The sequence below is a fragment of the Rhinolophus ferrumequinum genome, chromosome 21 (assembly GCF_004115265.2).
Source record: "Rhinolophus ferrumequinum isolate MPI-CBG mRhiFer1 chromosome 21, mRhiFer1_v1.p, whole genome shotgun sequence".
In the NCBI taxonomy this organism is placed as follows: Eukaryota; Metazoa; Chordata; class Mammalia; order Chiroptera; family Rhinolophidae; genus Rhinolophus; species Rhinolophus ferrumequinum.
Window position 1 is genome coordinate 24,152,916 of NC_046304.1, and position 25,981 is coordinate 24,178,896.

Sequence of the window (25,981 nt, forward strand, 5' to 3'; positions counted from 1 at the left end):
GGGAACGAGCCAGAGGTTGTTCACCATCTGGAGGGAAAGACAGATGAGTCCAGAGGTCATGCACGACAGTCGAACATGGCAAACCCAGGACACCAGCAAGCACAAAGGGAGGACACCTGACCGCTCTTTGGGGAGTCTGGGAAGACTTCTGGAAGTGCTGTGTCAGCAGAGACCTGAAAACAACACAGAAATGAACCCGAGGGAGTGGTTGGAATGGAGGGAGCAGGAGGAATGTGCCAGGCAGAGGGGCAGCACATTCTAAGGTCCGATCGCACGAGCGCCACGCATGGCAGCCATTTCAGGGTGGCTCAGAGGTGGGCGTTGTGCGGGGCGCTGGAAGCCGTACCGAGGGGTGGACTTGGAAGCCACCGAGGTAGTTGAAGCAGTAGAGAGAGATCGTGATTTGTCGTAGGGAGACTGCTCAGGGGGCTGTGTGGAGGGTGGAATTGAAGGAAGCAGGACCAGGAAGCCTAGCGGGAGGTGACCAGGAGGGGGTGTGGTCATCACGACAGGGCTTCTGATTTCAAATCTGAGCTGGAAGGAAATGAGAACTATGGATCTGGCATATTCTTGGGGTGATCTCTCAAGGACGGCACCAGCCTTGGAGCCGTGATTCCACTGAGGTGGGGACCCCCAGGGCTGGAGATGGGGTGGGTCTGAGGCCAGTATGAACAGGCCCCAGCATGTACCTCTAGAATCGTGGGTTGCACAAGACAGTCCGCGGGAAGATGAGAAGGAAAAGTTAGAACTTTTATTTCTTTCAATTTTTACTAAGAAATTAACCTTTATTAGCATATGGATTAAAAGTAAATCGTATACTTCATAATAAACCTTTTAGCAGAATCTTGGTAGCATGTGCTGGAAATAGGGTTGTCTCTCTTCCGGACAGCTCTGTGATCTGAAGCATTTGGTGACTGCTGGGTTAGAGTATGGATGGAGGGCACTCCAGCCTCTTTCTGGAAAGCGTTGCCTGAAGTCTCTGCTGAGTGTTCTCAGGAAGGAATTCCAAGATCTGCTGTCAATTTTAAAGTCAGTGAATCAGGGTGCTTCTGAGATTCACCTTTGTGTTAACTCTACCCATTTCTTTACGACTGAAAAGCTTCTTTGGATAAATATTTCAAATGTGCAGCAGGGGAGTGCAGCCTCATGTGACATTTGGTTCAGGTTAAGGTCAGTCTGTGGCATCATAATTGAGTGAGACAATTTTGTCAGCGGCTACTGGCAGCTTCTAGTGGAAGTTGGCATTGAAAGTCACGCGAGTGTAAAATAAGAGGCTGTTCTCCAGTTCAGAGTGGCCGGCGAGGTAAATGGAGTGTGTGCGTGTGGCCAGGAGAGGCCCGCACCGCCTTCCTCCCACATTAGTCACTAATGGACGCGTGCGGCCTCGGTAGGCACAAGGATGAGGCGAAGGAATAGCTTCCCTCCGAGCAGGAAGTGAGTGGAGAGGCCCTTCAGTTGCTCCTTAGCGGCCTGCTCCCAGGGGACAGTGTGTCTGGAGAAACAGGTCATTGCCATCTTTTATCGATGGAGAGAACAGTTGACTGTATGTGCATAGACTTCCCGGCTGGAAATCAAGTGCAGAAGACACCCCCAGCCCCGTCGCTCTGGGGGCAGCTGCCTGAGGCACTGGGAGCCAACTGTCCCCAAGAACCGAGGCGTTTCCCTCGGGCCTGTCAGCATACGAAAGTCAGCATTCTCCCGAGCTCTCCATCCGTCCGGGACAGCCGAGGAGAGAAAGGAGGGGCGCGTGATCCTGTGTGTGGCTTTGAAACCTCCTTCCATATTCTGCCGGCTCAGCAGGACCTAGTTGAGTGTGGGGTGGGTGATAAAATCTGCAGTGCCCTTGAGAGAAGAAAGTGTTGCAATGTTCAAAAGCCGTCTGCTGCCTCTGAAGGGCTGACACAGAATCCGCTCCGTGTTTGGGAAGGGCTTAAAACCTTAAAACCATTGCTTTTTGTTGGTCCCGCAGTGATAGATATTGTGTGCTGTGTCTCTCAAGTGCAAAGACGGGCTGAGTCTAGACCCTGGCTTTGCACCAAGGGGTGACCCTCTAATCCTTATTGTGGTTACTGCTAGGCACACACATTTGGTGATAGGCATCTATGAGCCAGGCTGTGTGCTCCTTTCCCCCGGAGAATCTGGTTTTTTGCTCTTAATTCTGAAAAAGATTCCGGGACAGAAAATTTGAAGACACTGTGATGTTACGTAACTGAGCGATGTAATTCTTTTGTTTCCCTGAGCGGAATCCGCCGGCGTGAGTTATGGGATTCTGCTTGCGTCCCTGGGACAGTCCTGTTGCAGGAAATAGTAGGGTTTATGGTTCATAGTTTCACTGTGGGCAGAAGAAAAGCATCACTACAGCTCCCTGAAAAAAATTACAAGAATTTAGGTTTAAATTGGGTCGTAAAAACATGGCACACATTTGTTTCATGGACATGTTTTCTCTCTTAATCCTTAGATCCACAGTTTGAGGCTTGTGGTTTTTTTCAAACCGACTAATTTTTTCCCCCCAATAGTAGAAATTGAGATTAGAACTCGGCATGGAGCAGTGAGAAAAACATGGGTTTTAGAATCCCACCAGCTTTGCCATTTACTGGTGTGGACATATTATTTAAGCCTCTGTTTCTCATGTGTAAAATGGGGATGATGTTTCTTTCACAGGGTTCAGTGAGATTTAAATGACATGATAAGTATGGAGCACAGTGTCTGGCACTCAGTAGACAAAATATGCCGGCTTTCTCCTCTCGGCACAGCATGGGAGAAGGTAAACAACAGGGTAACGCAGACTAAGAGTTAAAGATGCTAAGGCAATGATCTTGGCAGGAAGGCGTTGCTTCCATGAGCACAGCAGATTCTCCGTCACTGTTCTTTCATTTGCCTGGCTCTAATTTATCCACAGCCTGGGATGCCATAATACATTCTTATTGTCCAGACAGCCACCCACTCTCTCTTATTCTGGATTTCCAAATGAGGTGAATGGTGAAGGGAGGCCCTTGTGAGGAAGATGGAGGGAAAAGCACTGTTATAGGGTCGTTTGATTTCCACTGTCCCTGGAGCCTGGCCTCAAGTCACCCCCGGACAAGTCTCAGACACCAAACTTGTGATGTTGAGGCAGAACCTGGAAGGCACTGGCCCCAGGTGGCCTAAGGGCTGAGACTGGAGGGACCGAGGAGACCCCAGCCCACATGGCTCAGAAAAAGACCATCCCGTAGCTGGCGGAGTCTCCAGGCAGCTCACAAAGTGAGTTATCTGCAGGGCCTGTAATCAGGGCTCACATCCATCAGGCGGGGCCCTGGTCACGCCCTGGCCCTGCGGCCCCATTGAGTAAGGAGGGCTTAACAGCTATCCAATACGTTAGAAATGAAACTTTCCAAACAGGTCATTTAGATTTTGTAAGATAGACTAATTACTACACACAATTAGTGAGGCTGAGTAGTACCGGAGATACTTATCTGCCGATGCAGAGAGAGAGGAAGTGTCTGCTGAACATCAATGGAAGGCCCCTGATGGCATGTTTGGTATTAAAATGTTCTGATTGAGATGAGTGTCGAGCAGGTGACATGGGCGCAGGCCTGGGCTGAGTTACAATCCTGTATTTCACACTGGGACACTAGCAGGAATGAGCCACATTTTCATAACTTTAAGGAGGGAAATGATAGTGGCTTTTTGTTTTCTGGGAGTAGGGTGGGCGCATCCTCCTGGATGGCTGGAGTGAGGAGTCTTACAGCTGTGCTCTCAGAGGGCAGGCAAGGAACTGCAGACTCCCTAACTGAACGGAAGGGGGCTTTGTTTTTCTGGGTGGAGAGGAAGGAGTTAGCTCACAGCAGCATATTAAACCCTCCCAGGTCTGTTTCCAAAACCCTGTGGCACTGTGGGTGCTTAAGTTTGTTTGTTCTTGCTAAAAATACAACGGACCTGCGATGCCTGGGCTTTCACATACACTGTGAGCTACACCTCCCGGGGGTGGCGGTTGTTGGTTGTCATCCAGTTGCTGTACTTTGAGGGAACAGCACATATTCCCTATAAGGGCATTTTCAAAGGAGATTTTAGAGCAACAATTCTAAAACTTGGAGTGTGTCACTCTAATCCTGTCTGGGAACTTTTTTAATGTTTAATATAAACACCTAGCACATTCTGGCTGTGGGAGGGAAAGGCAGAAGAGTTTTCTCTAGAGGGTAGCTGGCTTTCCAGTGTAGTGCCTGAGCATCGTTAGAAGCAAGGCATCTCGTTAGCTCATACATTACACCAATCAAGGAGAGTTATCTTAAGCCACAATTAATCTGCTCCCTGGCATATGTTGATAGGAAAGCATCATGCTGTTTCTTAATTAAAAGCAAACGGATTAAAAATGATTAATAAGAGTATTAAATATTCTCCTAAACGAAAGGCTTTGGGATTCTTGGGTAAATCTAGTTTTTTTTTTTCCATACTGAAATCAAGCAAGTCATTGTTTTAGGTTTTCCTACCTCCAAAGCTTCATAAGTAGGGGCGTCTTCAGAAGTCTTCAAGCCACAGAGCAGAAGTCTACATTACCAGTGATGGCAGAGTCCAGGTGTATCCATTCACACGCGGGGTGTGCAGGAGCTGGCATGCAAGAGTTAAGACAACCATGTGGGGGAAGCGTCACCACCAGCACCCCCGTCAACAGAGACCGATGGGGCACCTCCTTTCCTGCTGTGCAGCCTCAGACTGTCTGCCAGCCGTCCTGACCTAGGCCCCGAGAGGTGCGAAGGTTCGCTCAGGGCTGTACCGTCTTGGCCACAGCACCCTGACTAGGAGAGCTGATCTTTTTTTCAGTGATCACAGAGAGGCGCAAATTTGGGAGCAGAAAAAGGACAGGACGGAGAGCTAGAAAAGGCGCATTGTGGATCCTTAGTCCTGGGGCTCCTTAACCGTCCCACTGTGCAAGACTCCTTAAGAATCGCTGGAAATGTGGAAGTCCATGACATGACACATAATACATAACCAGTCACAGCTAACTCGCCAGCTAAGTTAGAGACAGGGAGGTGAGAGTGTGAAAAGAAACCATTGTTTTTAAAGGCATGAAATAGGAAGTTAGAAAACAGTGCAGCGTGTTTCTTACTGCGTCGGCCTCTTGAAGGGTGTGAGGAAAACACTCCCTCTGGGCCTCGCAGGCCCTGGAAGCATAGCTGTGTCCGACACAGGTTCCCCAGCCACGTCTCAAGCCTCCGAGAGTCCCTAAGGCACCCACCTATTAAATTACAGCACCAAACTCATTGTCATTCTGACTTTGGCTTCGTTAGTGATAACAGAGAAGGATAGCGCACCTTTAAATGACGAGCTTGGTGTTTAATTACCCAAACAAAATGACATAAATATGAATGAGCCCTAATGGTGGTACTTGGTTTTCCGGAAACCATTAACAAAACGATTCCTAAATGATTTGTAAAGAAAATGAGAGGAGAAGAGAGCAAGGAGAAGGCTATTAGGTTTCTAACACACTCCTGAATTATTATGTAGTCAACTACCTAGGAAATACTCAGCTAAATGATCTTGAAGAAAAGGAGGCGCGAGGTGGGTTGTTGAGACTGTCAGGGTTACATACGTCTCGCCCCTTTTCAATGCTCTCCGAGCAAGTAAAGTGGCTTCCGACCTGGTGGCTGGCCCCTCACAGCCAGCCTTCCCTCACCTCAGTCCCCTCCCTGCCTCCTGGGCTCTGTCTCAGGAGACTTCCACCACCTGGCAACTCATCTGCTGGGCCTGGGACTAGAGACTCACGCGTTACCTGTTTTTCCTCAAACCTGCCCGATGATTAAGTTCTCTCAGCCGCTGTGCAATGGGTAGACCCAGAGTGACAGCCCAGAGTCAGAGTGAGCACCGACGCCCCGGAGGGTGGATGTTCCCAGACGCAGCCGGATCGGGAGGGGAGCTGGGGGACAGCTTCTGCCTGGAGGCCGGCTTTTGCCTCCCTCTCCTGTGCCAACAGTCACAGAGGCCGTCGAGCAGGCTTCTGGAGCCACTTCTCCGGGTATCGCATTCGGGCTGTCCAGCCGGGCCTCGCCTCTGGAGTCTGACCAGGATGGGTCTTTTGCAGGCCTACGTTTGGGACAATAACAAGGATCTGGTGGAATGGCTGGAGAAGCAGCTGACGGAGGAAGATGGCGTCCGCTCAGTCATAGAGGAAAACATCAAATACATCAGCCGAGACTACGTCCTCAAGCAGATCCGCAGGTGAGACCCGCACTGGGCCCCCCTCGAGGAGAAGTGGGGCTCACTTCTTTGGAATGAAAGACTGAAGAACAAATCTTGAGATGACGATGCCTTACCACCTTTGTGGTCTCTTTCTGTTTGAGACCGCTCTAGTTGACCCACAGATAGAAACAGAGCCCTGAAGCACAGTTCTTTCTCCGCTCCTGGCCCCGGGGGCACGTGGTAACCTCAGCTAGATGAAGGCTTAGTTCACTGTGCCCCACTGTTAGCTCCCAATGCTGGATGGACGACACTGCGAGGAAGGCCGATCGCATGGGAGTTTCCTGGGGAACTGCCTGCCTCCCCTCTCCCCAGGCTGAGAGCTACTAGCTGCCTTCTTCTAGTCGCTGTATGGGGGTGGAGATTGCTGGGGAGATGTTTTTAAAACTTCATTTAGAAACATTTCACTTACAGAAAAGTTGCAAAACTAAAAGCAGCACAAGGAGCAGACCTGTACCCAGATATACACATTACTTACATTTCACCCCGTTTGTGCTTGATCTTTCATCTGACCCACTATTTGTAGAACTGCTCATTTGGAGCTGGTCAGATGTTTCCTCATGATGAGGTTCCCGTTAGAGATTCTCAGCCAGAATGTCACATACGTGATGACGCAGCCCCCACTGGGTACCACAGCTGGGGACACACGATGTCACCTGTCCCTCCTGTTTCGATCACCTGATGGAGATGTTACATAGTTCTCCACTGTATAAATCCTGATTTCCCCCTTGTACCTAATAAGCAGTCTGTGGGGAGACACGGGAAAGCCACGCAAATGTTCCTCATCGTGTGTCCACCTACATGTCGCCTCCGTGGACGAGTCTTGCCTCTCTGGTCTTGACAGTGAGGTTGCAAAAGGATAACTTGCCCACTCCAGCCCATTGTCCACACTCACCGGTCACCACGCCAGTTCTACAGGAAACAGAAGTCCTCTCTCCTCCTCCATTCATTCACGTAGTCATTATTGGTGCGGGCTAATGCATCTCTACCTTTTCAATACTTTTTAATTCATTATACTTACTTGGATGCCCCAGGTGTCCCAGATTTAGCCAGTGGGAGCACCTTCACGCTGACTCCACTATCTTGGTGACATGCCCCCCTCGGTTTGGGTTTTTTGAAGTACTTCCTTCCTTCTGACATAGCAAAATGTTTCAGGTTTATCTTGTACCTAGCCTGCTACTGGGGACATTTTTCATGTAGGACAACAAATCAGGTGCGGTAGTGACTGACGCGTCTGCAGTGAACTGTTAGCATGTTTACAGGGCAGTTCTCAAGCTACGCTGATCTAGCACTGCTGTCTGTCTCTCTCTCATCACCATCCCACATCTTCCTGTCCAGCTTGGTACAGGCCAATCCAGAGGTTGCCATGGATTCCATCGTCTACATGACCCAGCACATCTCACCCACTCAGCGAGCGGAAGTCGTTCAGATCCTGTCCAAAATGGACTCCCCTTCAACGTAGGAAGAGCTTCCTGCCATCCCTGGCCTGCCTCTGGAGCAAAGGGCTAGAGAGCTGCCTTTTCATGAGCAGGCACAGGAGACCCAGCACTGGAATCAAAGTGACATTTTGCTTTCCCTCGAATGTTTTCAGGTTATGCATGACATACTGGGACACAGGGTCACAAAGCCCCTGCTCCAGCCCACTGGTCACACCGACCCCACTCAGTATTTATTACCTAGGCTGTGACAACAGTACTGTCTCCCTGCACAGACCTGAGAAGGCAATGAAGGGTACAGCACGTACCATGAGGTCTTACTACACAAAAGCGGGGCTGCCCCTCCTGTCCTGCCAGCCCCCCGGTCCCAGCCTGGGACAGCGAGCGGCCCTCCCTCAGCCCTGGCCCCATGAGCTGCAGCCACAGCCAGCAGAGGAGGGCTGGGGCCGAGGCCACAAGCCCAGCACCAGGTCTACGGAGAAGAGGACGCCTCAAGTCCGTTATTTCTTTACCCCCACATTCAGCCCAGTCTACACTGGGCACTGGCGATGAACCATTCTCAGTTTAATCACACCAAGGTACCTAGTTATGAAGAAAAATTAGAGCATGAAATCTGCAAGTTCCATGGGAATGCAAAGATGAGGGCAAAACCATGATCCAAGAAGCAAAGAAAATAGACCAAGTCACTGTTGTGCATTTAGGGGCCTCAACCTTGAGTTCAGTTCTCTTAGAACAAACAGAAAGATGGTGACCTACCACTCCCCTGCACGTCTGTGCTCCACTAGCTATTGCCCCGGTAGGAGCTGCAAGGCCAGCGTAGGGGAGCCCCCTCTCGCCCCCCCGCCTTCTCCCAGGGGTGAGGAGAAGCCAGGGGCACTGCCCCCTCTGGAGGTACGTGTCCCAGGGAGAGTGGGCCGGGTAGTCTCTCTCTGGGATTTGGGAGGGCGTCCTGTGAAGGCTGGAGCTTTGACAGTTAGAGAGGCTAACGGCGCCTTTAGAGTCTCTCGTCTCCATCTCCAGGGCAACTCTCCTAGCAGCTGGCAGTCCTGCTCCCTTTGGGTCTGGCCGCTTCCTGGAATGTACACAGGCAACAGGTGCAACACGTCTCCCCACAGCTGCTGAAAGGAGCCCTGGTGACAGCCATGCTCTCGGCACCAGGAACTGACCTTCCCGGTGTGGGGAGGCTTCCGGGAACACAGGGTCCACATGACCTTAAGATAATCCACAACCCCGTCATGGTGCTGCTGTCTTCCCGGCTCACTCGTCCCGTTCCCCCCACCCCGGCCAGCGGCAGGCTCCTCACGGGTGGTGGAGCGCGTTTATTTTCAACAACAGGGAGTACTGGCTCCCCCACTGGTATTCCTAACGCAAGAGTGGCAGGTGATCAGGGCTGGTGTGGCATCCGATTCCTCGGTGCAGCTAACTGCATTTGTCACTGATGACCAGGAGGAAATCACTGACCTTCTAGAAGCAGTGGTATGAATACTTTTGTACAAGCTACAGTTTTGAGCCTTAACCTTCTAGTTCACACAAAGAGCTCTACTTCCGCTTTGTGGGGAGCTGTGCAGATGGGTACTATGTGGCTGGGTACGTCACCGACTGCCCCCAGGAGCTCAGAGCCTCAGCCAGGCTGCCCTGGTGCAACATACAGGGGTTTGGCACCCTCAAAGCAGGGTGGGGAAAAGTGGGGAACTATTTTCAGTCTAGGAGGAAGCATCCACTGTTCCTAGTATCTGCTTACCCACTAATAAGAATCAAATTCATCTTTGACCAACTTACTCCTCTACACTTTTCAGTGGAATGTGGAATGAGTAAAATTCCACACCCCGACAGCTGGTATTAAGTCCCGCACTCTCCAGTGGGGCTGCCCTGGTCTGCGCTTGCCCTGGCATTTCTTCCGAGGCACGTGGCTTACGCTCGTTGACCTCTCCCCGTCAACCAAATTATGACACATTCAGTGAATCCGTCTCCTCTCAGAACCCTGTAACGCCTATTGCCCCCTCCCCAGAGCGCCTCCCTGTAGGCCTTACCCTGCACAGGGATTCTCACATGGAGAAGACAGAAAGGCACGGAACGTGAGCGATCTGATATTCCCACAGCCCATTACACATGCAAGGTTACTGAGGCAGGAGGAGGATACGTGATGTATTGACCGAGACTTGCTTGAGCTGAGATCCCCACATTGTCTGTTCATCTCGTTCATAAAGCAGCCTTCACTTGTCTCATTGAGAATTCGATGGACATATACGCTGATGAGCAAGGAGCTTCAGTCAAACGTCTCCTTTTCACATTTTGTTGAAATAAACCCCACATTTGTAGAAGAGTCACTGTTTGTCATCTCAGCCCATGCCCAGCCACTCTTTGTTCCCACTCAGCAGGGGAGCTTTCAGCACCGGTGGGGTGAGCCCCTGCTCCCTGCTGGAAGGGGAACCATTGTAATGACACGGTGGCACACATTGCTTCTGCAAAGTGACAGCTTTCAGAGACCTGACGACTGTTTGGATACACACACCCTTGGTGGCCCAGTCAGTTTCAGGGGTGTTCTTAAAGTGAACACGAGGATTTCAGCCTCTTGGTTTGCATGATTTTTGTGGCATTTTCTGGGTCAAATGAATAGTGAACCATTTTCAGAGATCACCTCAGGTACCTCTTAATAATTTAGCTACTACGTGGCTTTTGAACGCTAACTTTGGGCACCAGGGGCAGGAAACTCATGAGTGTGTGCCTTCAACCCTCTGCCTCAGTTTCTCCCTATGAATCCATGTGGTTGTAGCAAGAACAAACACTAGTCCCTAAACATTTTGCAAAGGTAGAGGCAACAAGAGAGCTGGGCGGGAAGCACTAGCCTTGCTGATTACTGACTCAGTGCTGTGTCTGGGCCTCTCTGGGATGTATGGCAAAGGGTGGCTTTTTCTAAAATGAAAAATGTCAATATATACCATATCAGTTTGAATCACCCTAAGCTACATGTTCTAGGAAGGGGGTCAGAAGAGGAAGTTTGCTCCTCTGTGCCTCCAACTACCGCTCTCCATGGGCAGGGAACCCTGGTCAGCACACAGGCCTCGGGCCTTCTTCCCTCCTCCCTAAGCAGCCAGATGAGAACCAGACCCCAAGGCTGGGACTTGGAGCTGTCCCTACTCTCAGCCAGGGAAGGTCAGCAAGATGAACGGGAAAAGACTCTGCTTCTGCCGCTGCGAACTTGCCTGACAAATACAGTGCTTTCTCCCGTTGGGGAGTGGTATTTCCTTCATCCGTCTTTTTAGTAAAAGAAAATTTTAAACTTCCATTGATATTATTTTGGGGTAATAAAGAAAAAATTGAACACCGAGGGTTCTGAGATTTAGTCCTGGGCCCACCTGTATTTCCCCAACTGAAAAACAATAACAGTGACGAATGCAAGTGCCTAATAACCGTCACCGGGAGGACCGACCCTTCCTGCACTCCTTGCGGTGCCAGGCTGTGGGGAGGTAAGCCGTCACTGAAATGCTGGCTCCTCGGCTGGCACAAGAAGGGTACAGGCTGGGCCTGGCCTGATCCACACTGAGCCATGTGTGAGTGGTCCAGACAAGGGCTGAAGTCTATGGCAGAGACAGCCTCCCAGCTGGGAGAGTAGGGCAGGGTGTCCCGAAGTTAGGGCACCAGCATTTGCAAAGTTATTCAAGAGACACTAGGAATGTTGGGTACAAGCACAGCAATCATTTGGGGGAAGAGGGACAATGAAATCTGAAAAAGCAAGTAGGCACCACTGTGAAGATTTTTAATTGCTAGGACAAGGAACGAGGTATGTCCTGGAGAGAGTGGGACACTTTTGATGGCTTGGGGACATGGGAAGACTGGATATAAAGATTTAGAAAGCAGCCTAATTGAGTGAAAAGAACACAGCTTTGGGTAGCAAGAAAGCTAGCTCCAAGCTCAGCTTCGTGCGTGTATGTCCCCGAGCTGGAGGGGTCACCCAGGATAGTAAGCCCAGGCCACCCCAAGACGCACAGAAATAATGGGTGACTATCGGCTATTTTCAATACCCCAGAAGTCCTGCATGTGCCTGAGTCAGGGAGCAAAGGCTCACCAGGCCACTGTCTGTCTGATGACTGTTTTACCAACCCAGGAAGGAGCCCTGGCCACCTCATGCTGGCTGGAAACTTCCAACGGGCAGTTATTGGGAACAGGACATCTTCAGAAGGCCAGTATTTTGAAAAGCAAAGTCTTCCAAAACATGGCATTCCCAGTGGTTGGCAGAGGGGCAGAGTGATAATGGAGCCTTAGCTCTGAGAGGACTTGGCTCCACCCAGTGGGCTCCGCCCATTAGGAACTATAACGAGATGAGAGAGACTCTAGCTCAGGGCTGGGGGGCAGAGCGGGGGTGTTGAATGATCAGCTAATTCCCAAACGTGATCCTATGACTGGCCTTCTGGAGTTAGCAGGAAGGATTGGGGGTGAGGAGAGACAAGGTGTGCTGACAGCATTCTTGCCCATACTCACAGGTACTTTCGTAGCCACTTAAAAGAGCATGGACTCTGGAATAAGCCTGAACTAGGTTCAAATATCTGGTCCCTCACCCCTGTCCTTGGGCAAACTCCTGACTCCTCAGTCTGAAATGTGGATAACAACCGGGACCTCTAAAGGGCTTTTTGAACAATTACCTAACTTAGTTAATATTAATCAAGTTCTGGGTATTAGTAACAAATTTTCAGTGGCAGGTTTCTCCATGTCCTGCCCCTTGCTTATGCTCACAAGAGAGAGCCTGTCATCACGCGGGAACCTTCCTCATAGGGCATTTTCAGAGAACCATCCCCTTATGAGAGCAGGATCTAGGGATTGTCTCTAAGCATTGGGTTACTTGACACTAAGCAAAAGGATCATTGAGGACTGCTGTGGTATGAATGTTTGTATCCCCCCAAATTGATACGTTGAAATCCTAACTTCAACAGTGATGGTGTTAGAAGGTGGGGACTTTGAGAGATGCTTAAGTCATGAGGGTGGGGCCCTCGTGAATAGGATTAGTGCCTTATAAACAAGGATCCTGAGAGACCCCTTCCCTTTCCATCATGTGAGGATACAAGTCCGCATCCCAGAAGAAAGTCCTCACCTGACCATGCTGGCACCCTAACCTCAGATTTCCAGCCTCCAGAACTGTGATAAATAAATTTCTGTTGTTTATAAGGTAACCAGTCTGTGGTGTTTTGTTATGGCAGCCTGAATGGACCAAGACCAAAAAAAAAAAAAAAAAAAAAAAGCAACAACAAAAACGGGAGGGGGGCCAGGAGTGGGGTGCTACTATAACAAACCTAAAAATGTGGAAGCTGCTGGGTGTAAAGGACTTTACCTCAGCACAATAAAGGCCGTATGTGACAAGCCCACAGCTAACATAACACTCAACAGCGTAAAGCTGAACTATCAGGAACAAGACAACGACACCCACTGTTTTATTCAACATGCTACTAGAAGGCCTAGCCTGAGCAGTCAGGCACAAAAAGGAAATAAAAGGCATCCAAATTCGAAAGGAAGAAGTAAAACTATTTGCAGATGGCATGATATATATAGAAAACCCTCAAGACTCCACCAAAAAACTGTTAGAACTAATAAATAAATTCAGTCAATTTGCAGGACACAAAATTAATATACAAAGACAGGTACATTTCTATACACTACTAATGAACTATCAGAAAAAGAAATTAAGAAAACTCCCATTTATAGTTAGGTCAAAAAGAATACCTAGGAATAAATTTACCAAGGAAGAGAAATACCTGTACACTGAAAACTATTAAGACACTACAAGATGAAAGAAACTGAAGACAGCACAAATAAAGGGAAAGATACACCATGCTCATGGATTGGAAGAATTAATATTATTAAAATGTCCTTGCTATCCAAAGCAACCTATAGACACAATGCAATCTGTATCAAAATTCCAATGGCATTTTTCACAGAAAGAGAAACTGTCCTAAAACTAGTATGGAACCACAAAAGACCCTGAATAGCCAAAGCAATCTTCAAAAAGAAGAACAAAGCTGGAGGCATCACACTTCCTGATTTCAAACTATATCACAAAGTTATAGTCATCAAAACAGTATGGTATTCACGTAAAAACAGACACATAGATCAATGGAACAGAATAGAGACCCCAGAAACAACCCCATGCATGTATGGACAATTAATTTACAACAGAGGAACCAAGAATATACAATGGGGAAAGAATAGTCTCTTCAATGGTGGTAATGAAAACTGGACTCTTACCTTACACCATACACAAAAATCAACTCAAGATGGATTAAAAACTTGAACCTGAAAGTAACACCTGAAACCATAAAACTCCTAGTAGAAAACGTAGGGCTAAGCTCCTTGACATAGTCTTGGTAATAATTTTTTGGGATTTGACACCAAAAGCAAAGGCAAAAAAAGCAGAAATAAACAAGTGGGGTTACATCCAACTAAAAAGATGCACAGCAAAGGAAACAACAAAATGAATGAAAAGGCAACCTACGGAATGGGAGAAAGTATTTGCAAATAATATCTTTGATAAAGGGTTAATATCCAATATGTAAAGAACTCACAATAGAAAACAAAACAATCTGACCAGAAAAAGGACAGAGGATCTGCATAGACAAAGACAACAAATGGCCAACAGGCACATGAAAAGGTGCCCAACATCACCAATCATCAGGGAAATGCAAATCAAAACCACAATGAGATGTCACCTCACACCTGTTGAATGGCTGCCATCAAATGGACAAGAGATAAGTCTTGGCAAGAATGTGGGAAAAAGGGAACCTTTGTGCACTCATGGTGGAAATGTAAATTGGAACAGCCACTATGGAAAACAGTATGGAAGTGCCTCAAAAATTTAAAAATAGAACCTTATGACCCAGCAATCTCACTTCTGGGTATATAGCCAAAGGAAATGAAAACAGGATATCAAAGAGATATCTGCACCCCCATGTTCATTGCAGCATTATTCACAATAGTCAAGATATGAAAACAACCTAAGTATCCATCAGAAGAGGAATGGATAAAGAAGATATGCTTTGTATACACAATGGAATATTATTCAACCATGAGAAAGAAGGAAATCCTGCTATTTCTGACAACATAGATGGATTTTGAGGGCATTAGGCTTAGTAAAATAGGCCAAACAGAGAAAGACAAATACTGTATGATACATATCACACATGTGGAATCCTAAAAAAAAAAAAAAGTCAAATTCATTGAAATAGTAGAAAAATGGTTGCCAGGGTCTGGAGGAGTGGAAAAAGTAGAGAGAAGTTGGTAAAAGGGTAAAAACTTTTAGCTCTAATGAATAAGATCTGAAGACATCATGGCGACTACAGTTGATAGCACTGTGTTGTGTAATTGAAATTTGCCAAGAGAGTAGAATTTAAATGTTCTCACACACACACACACAAAAGATAAATATGTGAGATGATGGATGTGTTAATTAACTAGATGGAGGGAATCCTTTCACAATATACATATGCATCTATCAAATCGCCATGATGCACACTTTAAATATCTTACAATTTTATGTCAGTTACACCCCTAATAAAGCTGAATTGATACCAGTAGTGAGGTGCCGCTATAACAAACCTAAAAATGTAGAAGCAGCTTTGGAACAGGGTAATGGGCAGAGGCTGGAAGAATTTGGAGGTCCATGCTAGAAAAAGGCTTTATGTTGCCACCAACAGACTTCACAGGCGATTTGGATGAGGACTCAGAAGAGAGCAGTGGAGAAAGCTTCCATCTTCTTCAAGAATACTTGAGTGGTTGTGAAGAGAAAGTTGTTAGACACAAGGATGGTAAAGGCCATTCTGATGACGTCTTGGATGGAATGAGGAATATATTAATGGAAACCAGAGGAAAGCTGATTTTTGTGACAGTGACAAAGAACTTGGCTGAATTGTGTTCATTCTTAGTGTTTTGGGGAAGGTAGAACTTGTGAGCGATGAAATTAGATATTTGGCTGAAGCTATTTCTAAGCAAGTACTGAAGTACTGAAGGTGAAGCTTGGCTTCTCTTGAATGTGTATAATAAAATGTGAGAAGAGAGAAAGGACTTAAAGACAGAATTGTTAAAAGGGAAGCAGAAATTTAAAATTTGGAAAATTCTGTCTACCATATCTCAGATGAAAAAGCATGTTCAGAAGAGAACACTGAGGATATGGCCAGATGACCCTTTGCTAAGGAAATTAGTATGAGTGTGAACCATGGATTTACTCAGCTACCCCAGCAGGAAGACAAACTATTTGAACTAAAGGGGAAGACGACAGGAAGGAATGATGGAAGGTTGCTAGACTTCTTAGCTTTTACAGGATGGGATCATCAAGCTATTCAGCTTCTAACATGCTCTATTCAAGATCCCAAAGGTAATTCAAAGATCATCAGGGCTGCCTCCTCAGTTTCAGAGGGGCTGGGTGGGGGGCATCACTTGGGTTTCAATTGGCCAGACCCCACCCAACAGGCCTCACCCAAACCTGTGGGGCCGAGACTCCTGCCCAGCAGAAATGTGGGAGAGGGAACCTCCCAAGGACCCCAGACTGGTAGTGCCACTGGCATTTGATTCCGGCCCAGAAGAGCTGCTGTGGGCACCTTGCCCAGCAAAGCCATAGGCGCAGGTACACCTCAAGGGGTCCGATGTGTCCAAAAGACAAGATCATCACTCAGTGTGTCCAGAAGTGGGATCCCCCACTCCCACCCCAGAGGGCAGAGCATCAAGTTAAAGATTCTTCTCAGCCTTAAGATTTAATGCTTGCCTTGTTGGGTGTTGGACTTGCCACCCCTTCCTTCCCTCCTATTTCCCCCTTTTGGAGTGGGACTGTCTATCCTATGCCTACCCCACCATTGTATTTTGGAAGCACAAAGCTTGTTTGATTTCACAGGTTCACAGCTGGAGGGGAATTTGCCTCAGATGAATCATACTACCTTGCCTATCGGCCGTGTCTGATTTAGATGATATTTAGATGAGACTTCGGCCCTTAGACTTTTAAGTTGATGCTGGAATGAGTTAAGACTTTGGGGGGCTGTTGGGATGGAATGAATATATTTTGCATGCAAGAAGGACATGAATGCTATGGTCTGAATATGTATGTACCCCCAAAGTCATGTTGAAATCCTAACCCCCACAGGTGATGAGATGAGCAGCTAGGGCCTTTGGGAGGTGCTTTAATGCGCGTGAAACCCTCATGAAAAGGCTGAGTGCCTTATAAGAGGATCTAGAGAGATCCCTCCCCCCTTCTGCCAGATGAGGCCACAACAAGAAACCTGTGACGTAGAAGAGAGCCCTCGCCCAACCCTGTGGCATCCTGATCTTGGGATTCCAGCCTCCAGAACTGTGAGAAATAAAGTTCTGTTGTTTATAAGCTACCTAGTCTGTGGTATTTTTTTATAGTAGCCCAAATGGATTGAGACAGAAGGCTGAACTCTCGGCCGAGCTGTCCTTATACTAGGGCCTTGAGTAGCTCAAGGGCTTTTTGGAGTCTTGCTTTCCCTGGAATGGATAAGGAGAAAGCAGAAAAAGAAGTCCCTAAGATACCTTCTTGCTCTAGAGGATTTCTAATTTGGGATCATGGATAAAAGCTGAAGTCTGGTTAAAAATATTCCATACCCAGCAGCATTGTAACAGTAGCAATCTCAGTGGCAAACAACAGACCAGTAGCCTAGCCAAAAATTTAACAGGCACGGGAAATGAGACAGCCCTGGGGACCTTGAGAAGTTCTCCATGTAGGAGAGACCAAAGAGAATCCAAGCTACCCACACATCCCTAACTTATTGGAAACCTGTAAGCACACAAAGATGAGATGCGAGAGGGCCCATCAGAAAGTAAAAGGCAGGGCAGGCCCAACACACACACACTCACACCCCTATCAACCGAAGGCAGAAGCCTTAGTGGTACAAGGTCTTTGAGCACAACGCCGCCCCGTCATTGGCTGACCACTAGGCACAAGGGCGATACCTATGAAGCTAGGCTAAGAACAAGGATTTTAAAAGGAAAAACTAAGAGACATCAGCATCTGCACACCACAGAGAACACAGAATCCACTGATTTAGTCAATGTATTAAACAAAACAAAAACAAAAAGAACCTTCAGGGAGAAAAATCAGAATCCATAGTTGCTATATTATCAAAAATGTCCAATTTTCAACAACAAATTTTGAGACATTCAAAGAAACAGGAAAGTATAACCCATCCTCAGAAGAAAAAACAAAAGCAAAAAACTCAGTAGAAACTGTTTTCACGTGGGTCCAGATGTTGGACCTAGCAGATAAAGACTTCAAATCAGCTATTATAGAAATTTTTTTTAAAGTAAATTCTGAATAAAATTCTAATACATGCTACATACAATATGGATAAACCTTGAAGACATTATGCTAAGTGACACATTATGCTAGACACAAAACAGGAACTATTATGATTCCATTTATATGAGATACCTATAACCGTCAAATCACAGAGACAGAAAGTAGAAACATGGTTACCAGGGGCTAGAAGGAAGAGGAAATGGGGAGTTATTGTTTAATGGGTGCAAGTTTTCAGTTTGGGATGATGAAAAATTTGGAGATGGATAGTGATGGTTGCATAACAATGTGAATGTACTTAATGCCACTGAACTGTACACTTAAAAACATTAAAATGATAAAGTTTATGTTATGTATATTTTACCACAATAAAAAAAATTCTATATAAAGTACAGCATAGAGAGCATAGTCAATAATGTTGCAACGACTATGTATAGTGCCAGGTGGGTACTAGACTAGTCAGGGGGATGACTTCTTAAATTATATAAATGTCTAACCACTATGCTGCACACCTGAAACTAATACAAAATACTGAATGTCAACTGTAACAAAAAAATAATTTTTTTAATTTTGGAGTTGAAAAGTACAATGACAAATGAAAATTTAACTAGAGGGGCTCAACAGTATATTCAAGAAGGCACAAGAAAGAATCTGTGAAGATAGGGCAATAGAAATTATCCAGTGTGAAGAACAAAGAAAAGATTGACTGAAAAATGAACAGGGCCTCAGAGACCCATGCAACAACATCATGTATACCAATTTATGTATAATGGGAATTCCAGAAGGAGAGAAGAAAGGAGCAGAAAAATATTTGAAGAAATAATGGCTGAAAACTCCCCAAATATAATGGAAAACAATCTGCAGATCCAAAAAGCTCAATAAACCCCAAGAAGATAAACACAAAGATATCTATACCTAGACACGTCATAGCCAACCTGTTGAAAGAGAAAATCACGAAGGAAGCTAGAGAAAAAAACAATTCATCACACATAGAGGAACAATAAAACAAATAACAGCAGTGAAAGCCAAAGGCAGTGGGCTGATATATTGAAAGTTCTACCAAAAACAAAAAACCCTGTCAACTAAAAATGTCATCTCCAGCAAAACTATCCTTAAAATAAAGATGAAATAAAGACAATTCCAGAAAAAAGACTTCAAGAATAATTTGCTTGCCTTATAAGAGATATTAAAGGCAATTATTCAGGCTGAAAAGAAATGGTTCCAGATGGTAATTTGAATCCACACAAAGATAAGAAGAGTCATTTGGAAAGATAAATGTACGGGTAAATATAAAAGACTGCATGTGTGTTTTCTCTTTTACTTTGTTAAAAGACATAAGAGTAGCGCATAAAACAATAGTTACATCTCTGTGTTTTTGGGTTTATAGCAAATATAAATGTAACATGATAATCACACAAAGGAAGGGGAAGAATATCCAACTATATTAGAGCCAAGTTTTTAATTTCACCAGAATTGTTAGTATTCATCTCAAATACATTGTAGTGTAATCCCTAGAACCACCACTAAGAAAAAAACTTTAAAATACATAGTAGTGAATGCAAATCATATACTAATGAGGGGTAATATGCAGAATGTATAAAGAACTTCTATTTAACAACAGAAAAAACCCAAATAATCTGATTTTAAAATGGGCATACGACTTGAATAGACATTTATCTGAAGATTATATATAAATGGCCAACAAGCATATGAAAAGATGCTCAACATCACTAACCATCAGAGAAATGCAGATCAACCACAACGAGATATCATCTCACACCCATTAGGACGCTTTCTATCAAAAAACCAGGAAACAGTGTTGGCAAGGATGTGGAGAAATTAGAACCCTTGTGCACTGTTGGTGAGACTGTAAAATGGTGCAGACACTATGGAAAACAGTATGGCAGTTCCACAAAAAAATTAAAAATAGAACTACCATATGATCCAACAATCCCACTTCCGGGTATATATCCAAAAGAATTGAAAGCAGGGTCTTGAAGAGATATTTGCACACCCATGTTCATTGCAGCATTATTCACAATAGTCAAGATATGGAAGCAACACAAATATTCATCAAATGATGAATGGATCAGCAAAAATGTGGTATATAATGTACAATGGGATATTATTCAGCCTTAAAAGGAAAGAAATCTTGTTACGTGCTACAACGTGGATGAGCCTTTAGGACATCATGCTTAGTGAAATAAGCCAGTCACAAAAGGACAGCTACTGTATGATCCCATGGATAGGAGATATCTAAAGCAGTTAAATTTATGGAGAAAAATACAGACTGGTGCTTACCAGGTGCTGGGGGAGGGGGAAATGGGGAGTTGTTGCTTAATGAATATAGAGTTTCAGTTTCTCACGAATAAATTCTGGAGATCTGTTGCACAACAATGGGAATACAGTATATTTAACACTACTGAACTGTACACTTAAAAATGATGATAGTATATTGTTTTTAAAAAATATAAGTATATAGTAAATACAACAGCAGTGAAATTAAAATGGCATACTATTTAACACAGAAGAAGGCAGTAAAGGAGGAACAAATGGACAAAAACCTTATCAATAATTACATTAAATTAGAAAGGAGTAAACACTCCAGTCAAAAGGCAGAGATTGTCAGACTGGATGAAAAAATCCAACTCTATGCTGTCGACAAGAAACACACTTTAGAGTCAAAGACACAAATAGTGTAAAAGTATAGAAAACCATAGAGCATATAAAGAGAAAACCATAAGAGAGCTGGATGGATGGCTATATTAATATTGGATTAATATAAAATATACATTAAGATAACAGAGACAAAGAAGGACATTTATAATGATTAAAGCATCAATTTGTCAGGAAGCTATAACAATTATAAACGTATACATACCTAAAAACAGAGCCCACAAATACATAAAGCAAACAATGGCAGAAGTAAATGAAAGAAGAAATAGATTCTTCAACAATAACGGGTCTGGATCAAAAACTTAAACTTCCATCCTAAGAAACCATAAAAGAGAACAAATTGAACTGAAAGCAAGCAGAATTACGTTAAAAATAAAGATTAGTGGTAATCTTTATTTAGTGAAATAGAAAAAAACAATAGAGAAAAATTAATAAAACCAAGTTAGTTTTTTGAAAGATCAACAAAATTGACAAAAAGAGAGAAGACAAAATTTCCAAAATCAGGAATAAAAGGGGAGATATTGCTAGTGCTCCTACTGAAGTTAAGGTCAATCAAAAATTAGGGTCAACCAAAAAGGATTATAGAAGAATATTATAAACAATTTTATGCCAACAACTTAGATAAAATGAAAAAAAAATCCTAGAAAGATACAAATTTACCAAAACTGACTTAAGAAACAGAAAATCTGAATAGACCTATATAACAAGAACTTAAATTAGTAATTAAAAATCTTTCCATAAAGAAAAGCCCAATCCAGGAAGGCTTCACTGGTGAGTTCTCTTGTTAAATATTTAAAGAAGAAATACCAATCTTTCACAAACTCTTTTAGGAAACAGAAGAGAAAGCATTTTCCAGTTCATTCTATGAGCCAGTATTATTCTGACACCAAAGCCAAACAAAGACATCACAAGAAAACTAAAGACCAATATCCCTCATGGAGATAGACACAAAAATCCTTAGCGAATATTAGCAAACCAAATCCAGCAACATATTAAAAAAATTATACACCATAGCCAGGTGGGATTTGTCCCAGGCGCGCAAAGTTAGTTTAACATCCAAATCAATTAATGTAATACAACATATTGATAGAGTAAGGGACAAAAAACACAGAATTATCTCAGTAGATGCAGAAAAAGCATTTGGTAAAAATCCAAATACGTTGCTTTTCAATAAAAGGTACTGGGACAATTAGATATGCATATACAAAATTACATCTTTAGACCCTTGCACCGTATGCAAAAATTAACTCAAAATGGATTATAGACCTAAATGTAAGCATTAAAGTTATAAAACTTCTGGAAGAAAACCATAGGAGAAAATCTTTGTAACCTTGGGCTGCACAAAGCTTTCTCAGATCTGACACCAAAAGCACAATCCATAAAAGAAAAAAAAAATTGATAAATTAGACCATCAAAATTAAAAACGTTTGTGATTCAAAAGACAGCATTAAGAAAATGATAAGACAAGCCACACACACTGGGAGAAAATATTTGTAAATTATATATCTGATAAAGGATTTGTATTTAGAATACACAAAGAATTTCTACAACACAATAAAATGAGCAACTAACTCACTTAAAAATGAGCAAAAGATTTGAATAGATATTTCACCAAAGAAGGTAAATCTATGAATGGCTAATACCGTGTTTCCCCAAAAATAAGACCTAGCCGGACAATCAGCTCTAATGTATCTTTTGGAGCAAAAATTAATATAAGACCCGGTCTTATTTTACTATAATATAAGACCGGGTCTGATATGATATGATATATGATATGATATAATACTGGGTCTAATATAATATAATACCGGGCATAATATAATGCCAGGTATAATATAATATATAATACCAGGTCTTATATTAATTTTTGCTCCAAAAGACGCATTAGAGCTGATTGTCCGGCTAAGTCTTATTTTTGGGGAAACACGGTACGCACATGAAAAGCTGTCCCGCTTCATTAGTCACTGGAGAAATAGAAATTAAATCCACAACAAGAGACCACTACTTACTAGAATGGAATGGCTATAAGTCAGATGACAACAGGGTACAGAGCCACTGGAACCCTTCCAGATTGCTGATGGGCGTGTGAAGTGAGGCAGCCACTTTGGAGAACACTTTTGACAATTTCTTAAAAAGTTAAACATGCACTCATCATATGACCCAGCAATCCCACGCCTAGGTCGCTATCCAAGCGAAATGAAAACATGTTCCACAAAGACTTGTGATTGTTCGGATCAGCTTTATACGCAATCTGGAGACAATCCAGTGCTCATTAGTAGATGAACAGATGAACAGAATGTGGTATATCCACGCACCGGGTACTACGGGCAAGAAAAAGAAAGACTACCGACGTTCTACATCCTGGATGAGCCTCATGCTAAAGGAAAGAAGCCCGACACAAACACTACATATTGTATGATTCTTTTTATCAGAAACATTCAGAAAAGACAAAGCTAGAGCTACAGAAAGCAGGTCAGTTATTGCCTGGGGCGGAGATGGAATCGAAGCAAAGCAGCACAGAGTTATTTGTTGGGGCGATGAAAATGTTCTGAACGTGGACTGTGTTGATGGTAGCTTGACTCTACACATGTGCTGAAAAGCACTGAATTGTACATATGCAAAGGGTGAATTTTATGTGTAAATTACACCTCCATACCAAGGTATAACCAGCAAGGGGTAGGGGTGCACTGGCCTTTGCACCGCCACCCACAGCCTGCCCTGCTGCCTTGGCACCTGTTTCCACAAACTCTTCCCACTGCTCTCCGGGCTGACACCCTCCCAGACTCCCCAGGGAGTGTCTTGTGTTTTGCTCCTGGCATTGCTTGCACAGTGCCTGTCTTCCTGCATGCCCACCAGCAGATCCCAAGACCAGCAGCTGTATCCACTAGCTGTCCTCTCTCAGTTCCTTGAGAAAAGCTTGTGAAAAAGAAGCAAGACCACCTGCGTCTGAAATGCCTTCTGCAGGCCCTGGGGGTCTCTCACATAGAAATAATGAAGTTTAAACTTTTCAGTAGTTAAGGGCAGAAATGGACCCTGGCACCTGAGTTAATCAAATTACAAAATGCTCCTTTTAGGGTCGAAGTCCTTATAACAGCCGCTTCTGCGACCCGTTTTATTATTACCTTTCCTCACAATCTACTCTGGTCTGCCACCCTCTGATCTAGCCCAGCCACGCCCGGCCCTGTGTCTGAGAAAGCCTGACGCTGAGTGGGAGGGGCTCGGCACCTGCGTCAAGCCTGGCTGTCACAGTACCTGGCACTCACACACCGAGCTCACAATAACTGAGGGAGACAGCTCCTGCTTTTGGAGTCCTGCACTCTGTCTCTGTGGCCTCAGGTCCCCGCAGTGCCCTATCCGTTGCTCTTCCCTACAAGCCACCGCCGTGGTCCAGGCCCAGACTGGATTGATTTATGCAGCACCCAACAGGCATGGAAACAGTATTACACCACAGCACCTCCTTCTGGCCCAGACACTGGTGGGGGGTCCCTGAAGAGGGAAGTGTGAGCTCAGTTGTCAAGGAGCTCACCTGGAGGCACCACCTGCAGTGGGGGAACCGTACACCTAACCCTCACCCCAGCAGTGGGGCCTACCCGGGGCAGAGCAGTGCACAGACACCACCAGGCGGGGCGGCAGTTCCTGGTCACTGACCCTGCCTGGAGGGAAGGTGCCTTCCTTTCCACATGGGCACTGGGACACGGCCCAGCCGCTCGAATGACTTCACACTACTTGCTGCAGGGACGCCCCCACTACTTAACACATCCCCGGCACACCTCATTTTATTGCACTTCACTTTATTGCGCTCCACAGGTGTTTTTTCGGTGTTTTGGTGGTGTTTTTGTTTTTTTGTTTTCTGACTGAAGGCAAGACCCTCACCAGCAAAAAGGTTACAACTGGCTGCATCGTGTATTCACTGCATTGCAGTAGTCTGGAACAAATCCCGCAATATCTCCGAGGTACGCCTATACTGGCAAGGCCAACGCTCAAACCCCTTCTAGGCACACAGACAGGCAGTCACAGGGGCGGAGCTCCTCAATCCCAGCAAGGCATCTCTACCCTAAAACATCTGCATATTAAACTACCAAGGACAGTGAAGCTTTCAAAGGGAGAAGATCAAAGTGCTGTCATCTTTTAATTTAATCCTTTTGTTGCATCAGTGGTCTTAAGAGGGATGAGAGAGATCACAATAAAAATGGAAACAAACTATATCTTTGTGGCTGTTGTGTTTTAGCCTTTTTTTTTTTTTTCCCCTCAATTTGGGCCACAAAATAGGTCAGCTCCATTACTGATCAGCCTTCCCACAAATATTTAAAACAAATTGAATTGCACACCCAATACCCATCACAATTACAACAGGCACAATAACTAAATTAGCAATTCAACAAAATAATTGGAAATGCGATGCTCTCTATTCCACCAGTCTCCCTCGAGGGTTTAGCCGATCTATGGGGGAAAACTCAGCTTTCCTAATTCTGCAGCTAATTAGAGACACACTTGTAAATGAAGTTGTTTGTCTTAAAGTTGAAATTCTCTTCTGGGGGTGGGGGAGATGGAAGCAGAAGGGAGAAGGTCCTTCCACTCTGGAGCAAGTGTACGAGCAGGTATAAAGCACACACACCTGGGTTCTAATTAGCAGCCATATGTGCAATTAATAAAGCATCACTATTTTACCATCACTTATCTGGTACTGAGCGACTTCAGAAGAGCCAGCCTGGCTGACGTCCTTGTCGAGAGGCGGGCCCTTTTGACGGCCGGTGAGACAGGTCGTCATGGGCTGGTGCTGCTGTTTGCGGGAGCGGCTGAGGGCCATGAGGACAGGCGGGGCACTGCCGGAGCGCAGGCCGCGTCGGCGCGGACAGCACCCGCGTGGGTCCCCCTGTTTGGGCCTGGAGAAGCAAAGGCTAATTTTAACAGGAAGCAAAGAGGAGGCACCCACGCCAGACTCCCCCACCGCGCTCCTGGATGGCAGCCAGCCCCGGACCAGGGACCCGGGCCCTGACAGCCAGAGGTGGCAAACTGCCCTGGCCCACTTGCTCGGGCCACGCTTGGAGAAGCAATCTTGAGGTTTCAATTAGGCTGACCTTGGCCTCTTTTTGTTCCTTCAGGAAGGAATATCTCGGTTTAATTATATAACAGAGAACTAGGGCTCACGTTCGTTACCTTCCTCCGCCAAGATCAGGATGTGACCTTAAAACGTAAACTCTCCATCGGGTTCCCTCCAATGTCTTGAGGGGGCCAGGTCCTGGGGGGCTTCCCCCTCCCCGGCCCCCCCACCCACACACACACACACACACACCTGGGCCCTGCACTCCCGGCCGGGAACAAAGGACTGGCCTTACTCTGGAGGTCAGCGGATGAAATGGGGGCCGCCAGGCCT

The 25,981-nt window shown here is 45.3% G+C and overlaps 1 protein-coding gene and 1 long non-coding RNA gene across 2 annotated transcripts in view; one reads left to right on the forward strand and one right to left on the reverse strand.

Moving 5' to 3' along the window:
* ACACA (acetyl-CoA carboxylase alpha) overlaps positions 1-12,814 on the forward strand; it is a 260,073-nt gene extending 247,259 nt beyond the window's left edge. Inside the window, exons 56-57 of the mRNA XM_033090744.1 lie at positions 6,056-6,192; positions 7,549-12,814. Of these exons, the coding sequence (XP_032946635.1) occupies positions 6,056-6,192; positions 7,549-7,672 (261 nt within the window). The 3' untranslated portion in view covers positions 7,673-12,814. The remainder of the gene's footprint in view (positions 1-6,055; positions 6,193-7,548) is intronic.
* Positions 719-25,483, reverse strand: LOC117013513 (uncharacterized). The gene is made up of 4 exons (XR_004421342.1): positions 25,276-25,483; positions 5,747-6,057; positions 4,467-4,584; positions 719-2,365 (listed from the first exon to the last, which is right to left on the reverse strand). It is a non-coding gene; the product is annotated as an uncharacterized LOC117013513 (long non-coding RNA).
* Between the last annotated feature and the right edge of the window lie 498 nt (positions 25,484-25,981).